This window comes from Lactuca saligna, chromosome 1 (assembly GCF_052625555.1).
Source record: "Lactuca saligna cultivar CGN05327 chromosome 1, ASM5262555v1, whole genome shotgun sequence".
Lineage (NCBI taxonomy): Eukaryota > Viridiplantae > Streptophyta > Magnoliopsida > Asterales > Asteraceae > Lactuca > Lactuca saligna.
The window spans coordinates 160,214,106-160,231,240 of NC_136417.1; the positions used below are offsets into that span (position 1 = coordinate 160,214,106).

Sequence of the window (17,135 nt, forward strand, 5' to 3'; positions counted from 1 at the left end):
GATCGATAATGTGTTGTATTTATAGTAATAACAGTAAAACTTAAAATGTTTTGAAAAAACAAATGGATGGCTGGTATTTCATAGTGTACTTCCATGTATTCGTGTAACATTAGCGTACACATTCTACAACCATAGCATCACATTACACATTACACATTACACATAGTGACAAACAATCGAAGCTATTTAATTCACAAAAATAATCGGTGGGGGAGCGAAGAATTTTAATATGGGGTACAAACATTATCAATATATATTCTATGTTGTTATTATATTCCAGATATTAAAAAACATGATACAATCTCTTTAGCTTGGGTATAGTAATATAAAACATGTTACAAATAAAAAATTTCATATAAAACAAACTTTTGGAGATGTTGTAATACACTCAATGCCCCCATATAGCTCCCCCACTCAAAATAGTTTGAGTCTACAGATTTTTACATTTGATATTTATTCTAATTACTATCGTTAATATATCAACTCAGTGAGGTGGAAATATGATTTTTTTAATGAGGGGCATATATGGCAAATAACATATTAAAGTACATCTCAACTTTGAATGTTATAATAAAGTTTTTAATTTTGAAAAAAAAATGATGAGAAAAAATAATCCATAAAAATATACGACGTTTACTTTTATTATTTCACATATAACCACGCATTTTTTAAATAAGAAGTTAATCTAAAAGAATTATTATGATAGTAATAAAGGAATAAAATATGAAAAATATATAATAATATATATGTAAATTATATATTTGTATTGGGGTAGGGGAAAGTATTTGTTGGAAGTTAATAGAAGTTAGCAAATTTACTTACATACGGTAACTCGGTAAGGAAAAAAAACAAAAAAAACTAATTATGTAAATTTGAGCATACAAAATAAAAACACTAATTCATAGTATTTCCTCACAAACTAAGACTCGTTACGTGTCATTTAAAAAAAACAATATAAATAAATAACATAAGATTATAGTAGATGAAAATGATAAAAAAATTAAAGAAAATATATTGAAGTAGCAACATTTTAGAAAACACCGGAAGTTTGAATATTAAATAGTTCAGATTAATAATAGAAGATGTAAAAAATATCAAAATAGGAAATAAAAGATTGTTGAAAAATAAGAAGCTAAATAGATTAAATAAATTGAGTACTTTTGGGAAAATATAAAATACATATGAGAAAAAGTTACAAATGAATCGTTTTAAAAAATAATAATAATAACAATAAGTGAAAGAAGAATATGGTAGACGAAATTGACAAAGAGTAAAGAAAAATGATTGAATTTAACAATTTTTTATAAAACATGCTGCAAAAATCTAGATGTTAAATTTTTTTTGAGGACTTTTTGGAAAATGTAAAAAATATGGGAGAAAAATCACGGATAAAGAAGGTTATTGTTCAAACATCGTAAATTGTTAAAGTTTAGTCGCGTTAGTGTAAAGAATCATCAAACTTTAGTGTCAAGAGTGTAAAAAAGTAAAAGTGATAGTTTTTATGGCAAAAGTGTAAATAAATAAAAGTAAAGTGGCAAAAATATGAATTAAAAACGATCTTGTTAAGGAAAATATGTAAAGAAATCAAAATAAATGGCAAAAGTATGAATTGAAAAATGTTAGTGTTAAACCTATCCATGCGCTTTAATATATATATATATATATATATATATATATATATATATATATATATATATATATATATATATATATATATATATATATATATATTTAGGATTAATGTGAATCAATAATTATTGTATGAATGTATGATAAAATTCTAACTATTTAATTAAAATAATAAAATCATAGTTACATTTATTAACATAAATTAGCATTCAATATATAAATACTTTTAAATAACTATAAGGAAGAAAATATGATTTTATTAAGATAGAAACAAAAATTACTTATATTTTAGGTAACTAAGTAAAACTAATTAACATCAGTCATTTCAATTAATATAATAATCAATTAATTGTATTTTAATCATTTTCTTTATTTAAATACATAACGAAAAATAAAGGTTATATTTATGTAAGTGTAACAAACTCTTATCATTTGTCTTTCTTTAATTTCTTCACAATGCGATTGGTGTTTTTCAATACATCTAGTTGCATTAACTTGGTTGGAAACTGCCTCCTTTCCTATTGATGTCCTTTTTTATGAGTTGGAAAACTTCAATTGCTCCTTATTTTTTTTACATTTATCTTTTACCTTTTTATTAATAGGTAATGAATACATTGATTATATTATTTTATTTTTTTTATTTCCCGTAACTTTCATTTGCTTTTCAATTGTGTTATTTTACTTGCGTTGTTTTAGTTGCTTTCAAACTTAATTGTGTTAGTTTTAATGATTTTTCAATTGTCATGTTTTGGTTGGTTTTGTAGTTGGTTTGGAAATACTTGTTATTTATTTATATATAATTAGTTAGTAATTGCTTTTCTGTTGCCGTGACATTCATTTGTAAATTTTTTTCTTAATACTTATTAATTAAATTTCTTTTTAAGTTTTCTATTCACTATTGATTAAACATAGAGCGATTTATTTTTTTAATTTGTAGTTCATGCCTTTTGATTTAATTTGTAATTCTTTTTTTTTTCTTCAAATTTGGTTGAAGGTATGGTTGATCTTCATCACATTATGTATTCTTTAATTTTAGAATTGTCTTAAGAATAGCTTGTAGAGGAGTTTGGAACGATTAACATTGGAATAATTTATAGAGTTCTTGGTGAAAATGTTAGTGAAGAACAAGGTTAGATATTTCTAGAATGACTTAATATTGATAGACGCTTAAATATTGATAGATGAATGTTATATTATTCGTAAAGAATGGTGCATGAATATTGATAGAACGTCTGTAAGAATTTTTTTATTTTTTTTCATGTATTATTCTTTGAAAATGTATTTTCTTCTTTCAAGAATGTTATATTTTTCTTCAAGAATGCAAATAATCTAATTGTATTTAATTTCTTATTCTTCAGTAAAGTCTTTTTTTTTTCAAAAATGTAACTTATTCTTACAGAATATCATATATGAACTTGTAAGTCATGACTTTTTTTCAAGAATAAAATGATAATAAACAAAATTAAACCATACCCCCGGAACGCTTCACAGTATTTTCCAACAAAAATTTATTCTTCAATGACAAGAATACAATGGAAAATATAACTTCAGAGGTGTTTAAAAAATATAAATTAGTTTTTTTAAAATTTGATTTTTAATAATTAGTTTTACTTAGTTACCTAAAATATATGTTATTTTTGTTTCTCTCAACAAAATATCATTTTCCCTTTATAGTTATTTAAGAGTATTTATATAGTGAATGCTAGTCTATGTTAATAACATGTTCACTAAAGTCACAACTTCATTATTTTAATCTAATAGCTAGAATTTAGTCATACATTTACAGAATACTTATGATTCACATTTGATCATAATTTAAAAAAAAGAAAAAACTAATTTATATTTTTTAAACACCTCTGGAATTATATTTTCCATTATATCTTGTCCTTCTTGAAGAATAATTTTTTGTTGGAAATTACTGTGAACGTTCCGGGGGTATGGTTTGATTTTGATTATTATCGTTTTATTCTTGAAGAATAAGTCATGACTTAGAAGTTCATATATGATATACTTTAAGAATAAGTTACATTTAAAAAAAATACTTTACCCAGTCCAGGTATTATTTACATTTTGGTCCTTTATATATTGAGTTACTGCTTTTGGACCTTGTAATTAGTAAGTTTTTAAGAAGGAGGAACCATTTCTACCAATTCAGGATTTTGGAGGCAGAGCCCGAATGGGGGCATTCCACTGAGGAACGCATTGTGTTCCCATACTTAATGCAAACACTAATTTTTAGGGTTTAAGACCTATATAAAGAACATTATGTCCCATACCGCAACCTCCTTACCAGCCTCTCCACTTCAAAAAGAACCTAGAGAGCCTAACACTCCATCCTTGTGTGATTTTGATCTTGTGAAGCTCGTCTTAGTGGTTTTAAGCTTGGATGGACAAAGAAGAAGTTAGTGAAGAAAAACTTGAGTATCTTGAGCTCAAGGATCCAGGATACCATCATCATTTGTCACTCATTTGAGGTAAAAAGCTTTCAAGTTGCCTCATGAATGCTTAGATCTATGTTAATGGAGTTTTGGACTTTTTTAGGTCCCATGAATGGATTTTTATGAGTCCAATCCGTTTCTAGGCTTAGGGTTGCCACCCTTAGTGCTAAATGTGTTCTAATAGCAGTAATGTTTCGATTTTTAAGATCCTAATGGGTTCATGCAAGAGTTATGGCCATCTTTACGGAAGTTGATTGCTATTTCTTAAGATTGCGACTTTTGGGGACATGTAAAGTGACCAAGTCTGTGACTTTATGATTCTAGAGGTCCTAGATAGCTTAGATCTATGTTTGGGATGCATGGTTTAAGCATTAAGTGCTTAATGGTTGGTTTTTGGAGTCTGGACGTGGATGCCCTACGTAAGGCTCAGGAACGCGTTGCGTTCCCATTGGGACTCGCGATCTGAACCAAAGAGGACTGTCCAATGTTCCATAAGGGAACGCCTTGTGTTCATTGCATCATTTGACCTTGTTGGGCCATTTCCTTGGACTATATGACTATGGGCCTTGATATATTACTCTTTTGGGCTATTAATGGACTATATTACGTATTGGGATTGAGGAAAGGCCCACTTGAGAAGTTGGGCCCAATTTAGAAAATTAGGTTATAAGTGGGCCATTATTGGGCTTGGAAAGATTATATGGAATTAGGCCTTCATGTTATAGATTTAGGCCTAGGTCATGGACCAAAGTAAATCAGGGGTAAAATGGTCATTTTACCGTAAGAAGGCTTATTTGATTTTTACTAAGTGTTATTTGGTAATGATAGTTCGGTGAGTCGTGGGAGCAACCGTTAAATATTCCTTACAGTGAGATTTCAGCATTCAACTTTGCGAGGTGATTTTTCTCCTATAGGAACAGGTTGAAGGCACCAATGCTAGACCGTTTATGTATGTTAGTATGTTCCAGACTAAGGTCCAATGTCGGGAAATGCCGGATGTAGGTTATTATGTTTTCGGATTCCGATCCGATGTCGGGCGGTGCCCGAGGAATGTTTGTAGGCTTGATGTCTTCGTGATTCTTGCATATGCTTGTTTTACATGTTTCCGGACTTCGGTCTGATTCTGGGGAAAGTTCAAGGAATGTTTTTATGTTTTTAGACTTTGGACTGATGTCGGGAAAAGCCCGAGGAATGTTTATATGTTTCCGGATCTTGGTCTGATGTCAGGCCGGGCCCGAGGAATGTTTATATGTTTATGTTATTTGATTATTTATGTGTATCTGTTGATATGTTATATGTATACCGAGCTTTGCTCGATGCTAGGCGGGGCCCAATATAGCGGGCAAGGCCCATATTATGTTATTATGTGATTATATGATTATATGTATGGTATGTGGTAGGTTGGGGAGACTAACAAAGCTTCGTGCTTATAGTTTTCAGTTTTGGTTTTGGGTATTTCTGATAGCAAGGGGAAGAACTCGGGGTGACTGCAATGCACACATCATTTGTTTAGCCTGGGATTTTTTACTTTGATATGTTTGACAGTTGTTTATGATATTTTGAGATACATGACTTATGGTTTTTATGTGATGAACTGTTAACTATGGTTTTATTAATGATTTAAAACAAAAATTTTGGACCTTATTTTTGGGATGTTTGAAGTTAGTATTTTCGTTTGAGGGATTCGAGCACGCTCTCGGGTTTTTCTGAACTCAAACTGAGGAATTGGTATAAAATTTTTAAAAGAAAAACCGTTTTTACAAAATAGGTTTTGAGAAGAGAAAAGGGTGTGGTGCATGCAATCAGCCGAGCTCAAGTAAGTTCTCCCAAATTACCCATACAAGTTTATTATGTTATGATTATGAGAATTGCATGCTAGTTAGGGCTAAGGATCTAGGAAGGATGCCTTATATGCCTACTATACTATGTAGTTATCGCGGTCAAAATTTCAATAGCGGTCACATGCCGCTATTTGAGATCACGGTTATCGCGGTGGTATAGCGGTGATATAGCGGTTTTTTAATATTACGTATAATTTATAATTTTATTTTATATTTATGTAGAAGTTATATATATATTTGAGTATTAATACTATAAGTCTATATAGAATTAATATCATAAACCTAAAAAGTCATATAAAAACATAACATAATATTCTATTATGTAATATGGAAACTAGGTAGTGTCAAAGTGTCAAATAGAATTTAATTGTATTGCTTGTGTTCAATATTATATTAGTAGGTCATGGTTGATATAACGAGTTAAGTCCCAAGTCGTAGCCTCATAGGTGTTGTTCGATTTACAGAAAGCATTAATGGAGTCCGACCATAGCAGTTCAAGTTGTGGTGAGTACAAAAAGAGATGAGAAAATAGAGTTGTCGGTAGAAGTAGTTGATTTGAATGCTTTTAGTTATGTTAGTGGTTTGGGCATTTTAAAATGAAAGTGTAGTGAGATCATTAAAACTATTTTTTCATTGACAAAGTAACCAAATGACCCAAAATGTGAACGAAAATGGAATAGCGCCCGTAACGCCGCTATAGCGGTTATTAAAATAACGGTGAATAGCGTCATTAATAGCGGTACTGCGAAATGAAAACGCTAAGTTGAAAATAGCGGTTCCTGACCTCCGCAAAAGGCTATAGCACCGCTATAGCACTACTATAGCGTGCAATTGATAGCTTAGCTGCTATATGAGCTTATTAAACCATTTGCTAGTACTGATTAGTCAGTAATATGATAGCCTGAGTAGGACATGCTTGATTACGTTTACTCAATGCTCGAATGCTGCTTGCTTTATGCTTTTAGGATTTCTAGTTATCTTTAACTAACTTGTAAACGAATATGTTATGTTTCATATTACGAGAACTAAATAATTGCAAAAGGTTAGGTTTAGCCTTATTTTGCAGCTCTCATTTTGAATCTAACCATTCTAGGGTAGAACCTCTCATTCGAAGAATTATCTTGTATTAGTAGTATGTAATAGTGTTCACGAGCTAGTTAAGGGGAGATAGCAGGGACTTCTTATGCAGTTGATGGAGGAGAGTAGGTTGGAAGTTAACATAGGGCAAGCCTAGGATGAGATTAGCATAGAGAGCAGTAGTAGTGAAACAGACAATGTAGAGTCAAGGCAGTTCTTGAGGAAAGTACGGATAGATGTGGATGGTAGTATGGGCCCGTACTACTGAAAGTAGAGGATCCATACTCAAATACAGGTAGGCTAAGATGAACCCAGGAAACTTGTAGTATGTATGATCCCTCGAGTTATGATGAGTATACTGGGGGGTTTTGTGCACTCTAACAACCATAAGGTGCACATATAACCCTAAATGATTTGGATCTATGTTTTCTCTAATTATAGATGCAATTTGATTTTCCAAAGCATTATCCTAACTAGCATACAAAACATGGGGTACTTGTATGACAAAAAATAGTTAGATGACATACCTTTTCTTGTATCTTGTTAGCTTGGACCTTTAAGAGCCTACCAACCCAAATGTGATGCCTCAAATACATCACAAAACACCACCAATAATGGAGGAATTTGAGAGAGAATAACTTGCACACAAAAATCGGTTATGACTCTTCCAAAGATCACTAGTGCCGATTTTAAGAGCTAAGGGGCTTCTTTTATAGTGTGGTAAAACCCTAATGCACCATGACCTTTCATATTACTTAGTATCCATGGGTTAAACCTCAATGGACTATCCATCGAATACCATGTTGGTTTGGTCCATCCTAAATTACCATAGGCCCACACTATAAGAATCATTGATTTACCAAATCAATCCTTTTATATTTAATTAGTCTCTTTCGATCACTAAATTAATTCCAAATTAATTCTTGATCCATACTAATTAAAAGATATGATTTCATATTGATATATTAAAACATATAATATATTAATAAATCATATAATCTTCTCAAAATTCCATCCTTACAAATTGTTTTAGTGAAATGCAACCCAAATGGACCATGCTACTTTCGGGTCAAGTAAATATCAAATATAGTTATGGACTTAGACACCTTATCCAACAGTCACTACTAGAAAACAGCCCTTTAACGACGCACAAACAATGACACGCGCTGATAGAGGACACGCATTTATGCGTGCCCTAAAAATTAATGTCAATTTTCCAAAATTTGAAGGATAGAGGACACGTATTTATGCGTGCCCTAAAATTAGTGTCCAACAAAAAAAGTTAAAAACACGGTGGGCAACTATCATAAAAAAGCGTGTCGTGTAAAACTGTCACTTTATAAATTTTTTTTCACGGATGCACGTTCTTCCCTTTTTTAGTTGCCAAGTGGGGGGAATGAAATCCCAAAAAAATTGAAAACCCCTCCCTAATACTCTGATCCTTCTTCTTCTTATTTTGTAAAATCATCTTCCAAAGAAACCCTAAAAGGATTGTGTGGCTGTCGATCTTTCTCCCTTTTTGGAGCTCTGCAGCCATACGGAAGTCAACGACGGCATCTATCCTCTTTTCTCCACCATTTTCTGCCCCTGAGTCATCTTTATTTCCCTAATAGCATGACGTAAGAATTATGAGTATTACTATAGTTTTCAGCCATTCGATGCTTTGTCTCTCCCCCATTCTCCTACACTCCTCCATCTTCTCCTAAGGTTCGCCTTCATGATTCTCTCACCCCACATTCAAGCGATTCTCTCCAACAAATACGAGGTAAAACTTAATTTCATGATCTTGCGAAAAATAAAGTCAACTCTTCATCATCTTCTTCTTCTATACCATAGATATCATTCACAGTCTCTCTCCTAAAACCGATCGACCGCCTCAAATACTTTCGTCTAAACCACATGTTCATCCAAATCGCTAGGAAGAGGGTCTTCTCTTGCTCTCCCAAATTATCAGTCAATCGATTTATCGCCGTCACCTTCGTATACGCGCTGACTTCCCTTTGTTCCCAATAATCTCTCCAGTCAAATCAGCTAGCTATCTCTCTACTTTCTGAATTCTCCTGGATTGGAAATTTTCTGATACTTCGATAGCTTTTAAACAAACAAAACTCAGTTTTTCTCTCAATAATCCCTTGTATTTTTCATTGTTGTTCCCCTTACTGGCTTCGATAACCTCTCTAATTTATGAGGGTTTTGTTTACACAACGATTGGAATCATATATGACAATGATTTTATGTGTATGAGTTGTAGAAGCGAGCTATATGGAAACTATAGAGGATAACGATTGGATCTGGAACAAGTCACCCTCCATACTCTGCTTTCAACCCAAATGCAAAGGCAATTGTTGCCTTCCCTGAAACTGCTCCTACCTTAAACCCAAGGGCAATCATGTATTTTGCATCAGATCTGGAACAAGTCACCCTCTCCATCCTCATCATTGAAGTTGAATTGATGAAGTATTTTCATTCATGTGTGAATCAAATGAAACTTAAATCAGTTCATGCTACCACTTTTTAACTAATTGCTTCAAATCCTTTTATTTTTTCAGAGATTGTGAGGGTTTCAAGTATGCTACCAAATCAAGGGTTTAATGAGCTTAATAGACTGCGCCATGAAGTCCAACTCCCATGGCATCTTCAAATCTTATGTCAAATGTTCCTGGGAGTAGGATTAGTGGCTGGAATGGTCTTCCACCAGAGGTACTTGTGTATTTCTATTTACTCTTTTTCTTATTATGTCTTATTAATCAATAATACTTTGTTTTAAGAGATAAATACAAGTTCATGGTATATATGTATGATCATGTAAGCCTTAATTGCATCTATTGCTAATGTGGCTCCTTTTGTTTAATTAATGGTTTAGTAGATTCCTATCATTTGATCTCACTGCCTGTAATCGCATATGTTGTTGATGTGGCTCCTTCTTTGTGCTTAGCTGTTGTTATCAAAAGCTGCCACCTCATTATTAACTACTGTGTTACCTTGTTATTCATGGTTGCTGTCTCTACATGTTGTCCATTGATGTTAAGTTGTTGACAGGAAAATCTCACAATGGCATTGTGACATAACACTTATTGTATCTAAATTCGAGTTAAGTGCTATTATCAGAAGCCGTCATTTAGGAATCCACACCTCAAGTTTCTTCTTCCAAATGTTTGTGACCTTTTCGCTATTGCTGATTTTGTTATTCTTGTTTGTTGCCCATTTGATCTTAACAACTTAATATCATATTATCTCATTTCTGTATCTAATTTGGCCATGTTTATGTTAGGTAAAATCGTGTTATTCAAAGGTGTATTCTTGTCATTTTGTTACTCTTCTTGCTTTTACTAATCTGGAACACACAACTAGGATGATTCAAAATCAATCAGTAACTTCAAATTACTTTCGTTTATATTACACACAGTTAGCTTAAGCTTTGTATTTTCCTAAATTCATATTTATTGACTGAAAATTTAGCTGATTGTCAGTTGTTGAATCATATATGCCAGTTTTTGTTAAGACTTTGACATGTGAAGTCAAAGATTCAGGACATAGAGGGGATTCCACTGCATCAACAAATATCTTATGCCTATTCTTTCCTCTAAATGGTGTACGACCATACAACATCTCATATAATAAAATACCTGAAATAAAAAAAATATATATAATAAAAAAATTGGTTAAAGTATTGAAATGGGCAAAAGAAGGTAATTCAAATAAACTGTTTATATTTTAAAGAAAAATTTTAATGCATTAAAATTAATAAGCTTACCTACTGCCCACCAATAAATAGCACTGGAGTGGCCAGCTGCTATTATGATTTTCTAAAATATCATCACAATTTCAAAGGGTAAAATAAGGAGACCATAAATAAGTGAAATTACATAAATGCCCTTTGAGTACTTTTCCTATCGGAGCAATGTATTCTTCATTCCCAAAAAATGAATTTGATTGTGTAGAAGGTTCCACAACAAATGTAGGTGGTGGTTGGCTTCTAGATCTTCTTCTTTTAAGCTGAGGATGTTTTATAACCTGCAAAATTAAAATTAACATACGGCAAAAATAAATAAATAAATCCAGAATCTTGTAAGAATATAAGTCATTTTTTTAAATAGAAAAGGACATACTTGGGGTTTACACTGAGTTCTAAATGATAAATCAAAGTCACTCAATACAACATGTCCATTTGTTTGAAGTAATATATTCTCTGGTTTCAAGTCCCTATAGATGATCCCTGAATAAAAAAAAAACATAAATTGAATGAAAGATGTAAGGGGTAAAATGGGGTAAAATGCTGGAAAGAACCTAAAAGATGATGTGAATTTGAAGGTAACATGCAGATTTTTGTTAAGATTTTGACATGGAAAACCATCAGCCTGGAGGTGGAAAGCTCGAACTGTATTCGTTATGTGATGGAAATGATTGAGGAGAAAGAGGGAATTCCAGTTAATCATGTATATAGTTAGTTTTAAAAGACTGATTTAATCTAGCATTTTAATAGTTTTAAGTTAATTTTTTTATTTTAATCTGCACAGATTGTTGAACTTGGTGATTATCTGTATTTTGTGGGCATCCAGTTTCATCCCGAGTTCAAGTCTCGGCTGGGAAAACCTTCTGCACTTTTCTTAGGTACCACCAACAAAACTATCTATCAACACTTTGACTTTTCAATGTAAGGGTAAGATAGTCATTTAGTCTTTTGACGATTCATATTTTATTATGCAGGTGTTCCAAACCAAGTTTGCTAAGATAAGTGTGGGTATGAATTTCTCAATCCTTTCACCTAAATACACTCCTCCCAACACGTTAAAATTGATGAATGTTTTGATTTTTTTGTCACTAACACTTGGATGATGCTTAATTTGACTTTCTGTTGGAGAGGGTAGTCGAGTGGGTTTGCTGAGTGCTGATTGTGTGATTGATGGATGAATTGGTCCTTAGTTGTGACTGGATACTAAAGGTGATTTGTGGCTGGTTACTAAAGGCGATGAACGCCACAAATTATTGTCATTTTAATTTGTTTTTTTTTTTTGATGTTAGTGTTGGGAGAACATATGTATTCAGCTTTCAAGCAGATGACTGCATCATGTGTCTAGGGTCACGCTTCATATTACTGCTTGCAACAGAAGCAGAAAGTGGTGTTGATTTGCATTTGCTGCCTGGATTCGCCACTAATAAAGGAAATGGAAGAAGCCTCATGAAATAGATTTTTTGTATGAAACACAGTAGATTAGATGAAAGAAAATTTATATATTGTAAGAAATAGAATTGTATGATATTAAATTTTATGCAATGAATTGTATTTTTTTATATGGTATTTTATTTCTATTATGAGTCATTAAATGCAAATTTAATTTAAAAATTAATAAATATACAAATATATATTTTTAAACATTTAAATTTACGATACGCAAAAATGCATGTCATCTTGATTTATGATAGAGCCTTTCTTGACAGGGTTTTAATGTTACGCATTGCGCGTCATAACTACGTGTCGTAAACAGACGACGTGCAAATGTGGTCGTCTTTCGTTATGACAGGGCCTTTCTTGACGGGCATTTACATGTCGTCTAAGCTTTTTACGACACTCATTGTACATCGTAAAAGCCTGTTTTTTCTAGTAGTGAGTATCCCACTTGGATAAGTCTAATAAATATAGTTACAAGTACGACTTCAGGAACCGACTAGAAATCGTAGCTCTTAAAAGCCTTTGTTGAACCGTGATGCGCCATTTAGATAAGCGATCATATAACCCTCTGTTCTCAAGATATCAGCCGGAAAAATACATGAAACATAGTCATTCTTATTGTCCATCATTTGTTTCCTGATATCCTATTTGTTTGACATAGAAATCAATCGAACACATCAATTCAGTTTTGACCGGGCCCAACACATAAGTTAAAACAAAATCATCAAGGGGCCCAAGATATTGCTTTTAATCCTCCAGGGACTAAAAAGAACAGATAAACTTCGACTCATATGCTTGTACCAACTACTACTTAAATTGTATACAATAGCACATTTTATAGCATCAAGTTACTGATGCAATTTGGCACTATCAATGTACAATTAACTCATAGTTAACAACTCATATCTCTTGGTTTGAGGACTATATGGTATTATCGTCTCACAATCACTAAAGATAAATTCCATGAAGTGATACAAGTGAGCGTAGGTTTAATCCAATACTCAGACCTTATGATCACTCATGAATGTTGTAGAAAACCTTTGTTATGTGTAATACAGTTTAGACAACCTTCAAGCCAAATTCATGACAGTCTTGCCTCAATACCTACTTCCAACGTATGATAGACTATGGATAGTTTGAATAATTTAATTATTCTGGAAGTCAAAACATGAAAACTAAAACAATAGTAAATGATTGACACAAGATAGTAACATTACTTATAAATAAAGAACACCTTTTATTTAATCATCAAATGCCAATTACATTTTAACTATTCAATTTTCTAAACTGCTATCTAATCATTAAAAACAATATTGTCCTTCAGTCTGATGCGCTTCGCATGTTGTAAGTGCTTAACCTACTCAGTCCCTTTGTGAGGGGATTTGGTGGGTTCTCCTACGAAGATACCCTATTTGCTACGACGAGACCTTCTTCTATCCGATATCTTATGAATTTAAATTTTTTGTCATTGTGCTTGGATCTACCATGATCCCTTGGTTCCTTGGTTAAGGAAAATGCACTCTCGCTATCACAGAAAATATCCATAGGCTTCTTTATAGTTGTTACAACTCCAAGGTTTCTGATGAAGTTCTTTAGCCATATCGTCTCCTTCGTCGCTTCACTTGTTGCTATATACTCTGATTCCCACGTTGAATCAACTACAGTCTCCTACTTGGAACATTTCCAAGTGATTGCTCCTCCATTAAGGGTAAATACCCAATCTAAATGAAAGAGTAAATTATCTTTGTCGGTATGAAAGCTGGCATCACTATACCCCACCACTCATAAGTCATCACTCCCACTAAGGGTAAGGACGGTGTCCATAGTCCTCTGCAGGTACTTGAGAATGTTCTTTACCGCAGTCCGGTGAGCCTTACCAGGATTCCCTTGATATCTGCTGACCATGCTCAAGGAAAAGGCCACATCAGAGCGAGTATAAGTCATAGCATACGTGATCGAGCCAACAGCAGAAGCATATGGTATTCGACTTATCTCAACTCTTTCAGCCTCTATACTCGTTCTCTGAGTCTTACTCAGTTTCGCATTGCTCTGGATCGGTAAGTCACCATCCTTGGAATCCATCATGTTGAATCTTTTAAACACTTTTTCCATGTAGGTACTTTGACTAACTCCAATTAGTCTCTTACTCCTGTCTCTCAATATCCTTATCCCAAGAAGATAGGCAACTTCTCTGAGGTCCTTCATAGCGAAACACTTCCCAAGCCAGGACTTAACCTCCTACAAGGTTGGTATGTCATTTCCTATGAGAAGTATGTCATCCACATACAACACCAGCAAGCCAACTATACTCCCACTAGCCTTGACATATACACAAGACTCATCCTCGCTTCTCGAAAAAAACAAACTCTTTTACTTTCTCATCGAAACAAAGATTCCATTTATGATATGCTTGTTTCAATCCATAAATCGATTTCTCAAGCTTACACACTCTATTAGGTTACTTTGCATCGGCAAAACCCTCTGGTTGACTCATGTAAACAATGTCAGCCAACTTTCCATTAGGGAAAGCGTTTTTGACATTGATTTGCCATATTTTATAATCATGAAATGCAGCTATGGCTAGCATAACCCTAATACACTTAATCTTTGCTACTGGCGAGAAGATCTCATCATAGTCAACTCTCGGAGTTTAAATAAAACCATTCGCAACCAGTCGTGCCTTATATGCGTGTACTTTCCCATCCATCTTGGTCTTCTTCTTGAAGATCCATTTACACCAAATTGTCTTACAACCCGGTACTTTGTCAATCAAGTTCCAAACTTGATTTTCATACATGGACTAAATCTTGCTGTCCATCACCTCTTTCCATTTAGTAGACTTGGGGCCTATCATGACTTCTTTTCATTTGTTAGGTTCATCCAAATTTACGAGTGTTCTATCACTGATAAATGTATCACCTTCTGCAGTAATATGGAAACCATAAAACTCAGGTGGAACTCTAACTCTACTGGAATGCCTCAGAGGTACGGACTTGCTAATGGCCTCAATAGGAGTTTCCTCCTCAGGTTGATTGCTATTGTTTAAGGTTCCTTCATCACTTGACTCTTGAAGCTCTTCCAGATCAATTTTCCTCCCATTATCCCCTTGGCATATCATCTCTCTCTCTCTTTCTCTCTCTCTCTCTCTCTCTCTCTCTCACTAAAGACTGCTCTCCTGTCAGTGAATACAACATTTTCACTCAGTCTGTAGAAGAGATATCCAAAGGACTTTTGCAGGTAGCCGATGAAAATACAACATTCACTGCAAGGTTCGAGCTTATCGTGAGCCTGAAATCTCACGAAAGCCTCGCAACCCCAAACCTTGATGTGTGCTAACGAGGGAAATTTCCATGTCCACATCTCGTGAGGTGTTTTGGCAACCTTCTTATTTGGGAATAAATTAAGGATATGGGTGGCAGTCTCTAAGGCATACCCCTAGAATGAGATAGGTAACAAATCTAGACTCATCATGGAACGAACCATGTCCAACAAGGTTCGATTGCGCCTCTTAGCCACACCAATAAGATGTGGTGTCCTAGGTGGCGTCAACTATGAAATAATTCCACATTCCTTAACATAATCAAGGAATTCAATACTAAGATACTCACCATCCTAATCAGATCGAAGCATCTTTATCTTCCAGCCTAGCGGATTCTCTACTTGTTGTTTAAACTCTTTGAACTTTTCAAAAGTTTCTGACTTATGCTTGATTAAGTAGATATAGCTATATCTACTGTAATCATCATTAAATATCAAACAGAAGCGGTTAGCATCCCTTATGGTGTTTCTGAAGGGTCCACACACATCGGTGTGTATGAGATCCAACACACCCTCACCCCTTTCACAAGTACCAATAAAGGGTAACTTGGTCATCTTTCCAAGCAAACAAGATTCGTAAGTGTCATCCGACTTTAAATCGAATGACTCCAAAACTCCAGCCTTTTGGAGCTGGCATATGTGCTTCTTATTGATATGTCCAAGACGATAATGCCACAAGGATTCCATTTCCAAACTATTGGATGAATCCATATGTAACACATTATTTCTTAAGTTGTCTACAACTATCACAGTTTCATATACACCATTACAAGGCAATGCTTAAAAATAAAATACACAATTTTAAAAGCATTAATAGCACCAATTTCAGTATCAAATGAAAAAGTAAAAGCTTGTCTATACAAACCATGAAATGAAATAATATTTCTTGCCATATCCGACGAGTAACAAAAATTATTCAAATCTATTTCTAAACTACTACTAAGAAACAAAGAGTAAACTCCAATACTAGTGACAGGTGAAACTTTTCTATTCCCCATGATAAAGTTTATCTTCCTATGCTCCACATCCTTACTTCTTTATAGGCCCTGCATATAAGAACAAATGTGAAATCCACAACCTGTATCAAGGACCCAAGAATTAGCATGTGATGAGTTTTTAGATGGAATAGTGTCAATACCTGCATGGGTGGGTTTAACATTCCCATCCTTAACCTCATGCAAGTACTTGGGGCAGCTTCCCTTCTGATTCCTCTTTTCATGACAATAGAAACGCCCTGCTTTCTTAGGAATAGTATACGGAGCAGTAGATCCAACCTTGGTCCCACTTGAAGAGGATCCATCAAGAGACTTTCCCTTACGGCTCTTAGAGGTAGCCTTCCTCCTTTTCCCCTTCCCTTGCCCAATTTCCTGAACAGGAGCGCTAGTAGGAGTTGTAACAACTGATTTGCCTTTGAGACTACTTTTAGTAGTCCTCAAAAGCCCATGAAGTTTGCTAAGTGTGACCTCCTCCTTTTTCATATGATAGGTCATGCAAAACTAATCATAACATGGACGTAAGGAGTGTAGAATGATATTTATAGCCAGCTCCTCATCGGAGTTCACATTCAACTTTAGCAAACGGTCCACAAACCTTTGCATTTTGTACAAGTGGGTTGTGATGGACTCTCTATGCTTCATCTTAGTTGTTATCATGGAAGAGATG

At 33.8% G+C, this 17,135-nt stretch overlaps 1 protein-coding gene across 1 annotated transcript; it reads left to right on the forward strand.

The window, feature by feature from the left end:
* The first annotated feature begins 11,301 nt into the window (after positions 1-11,301).
* Positions 11,302-12,173, forward strand: LOC145012987 (polyubiquitin-like). Its single transcript, XM_078971798.1, has 3 exons — positions 11,302-11,421; positions 11,503-11,639; positions 12,008-12,173. The coding sequence occupies exons 1-3, from the start codon at positions 11,302-11,304 to the stop codon at positions 12,171-12,173; spliced, it is 423 nt and encodes a 140-aa protein (XP_078827924.1).
* Positions 12,174-17,135: the final 4,962 nt, after the last annotated feature.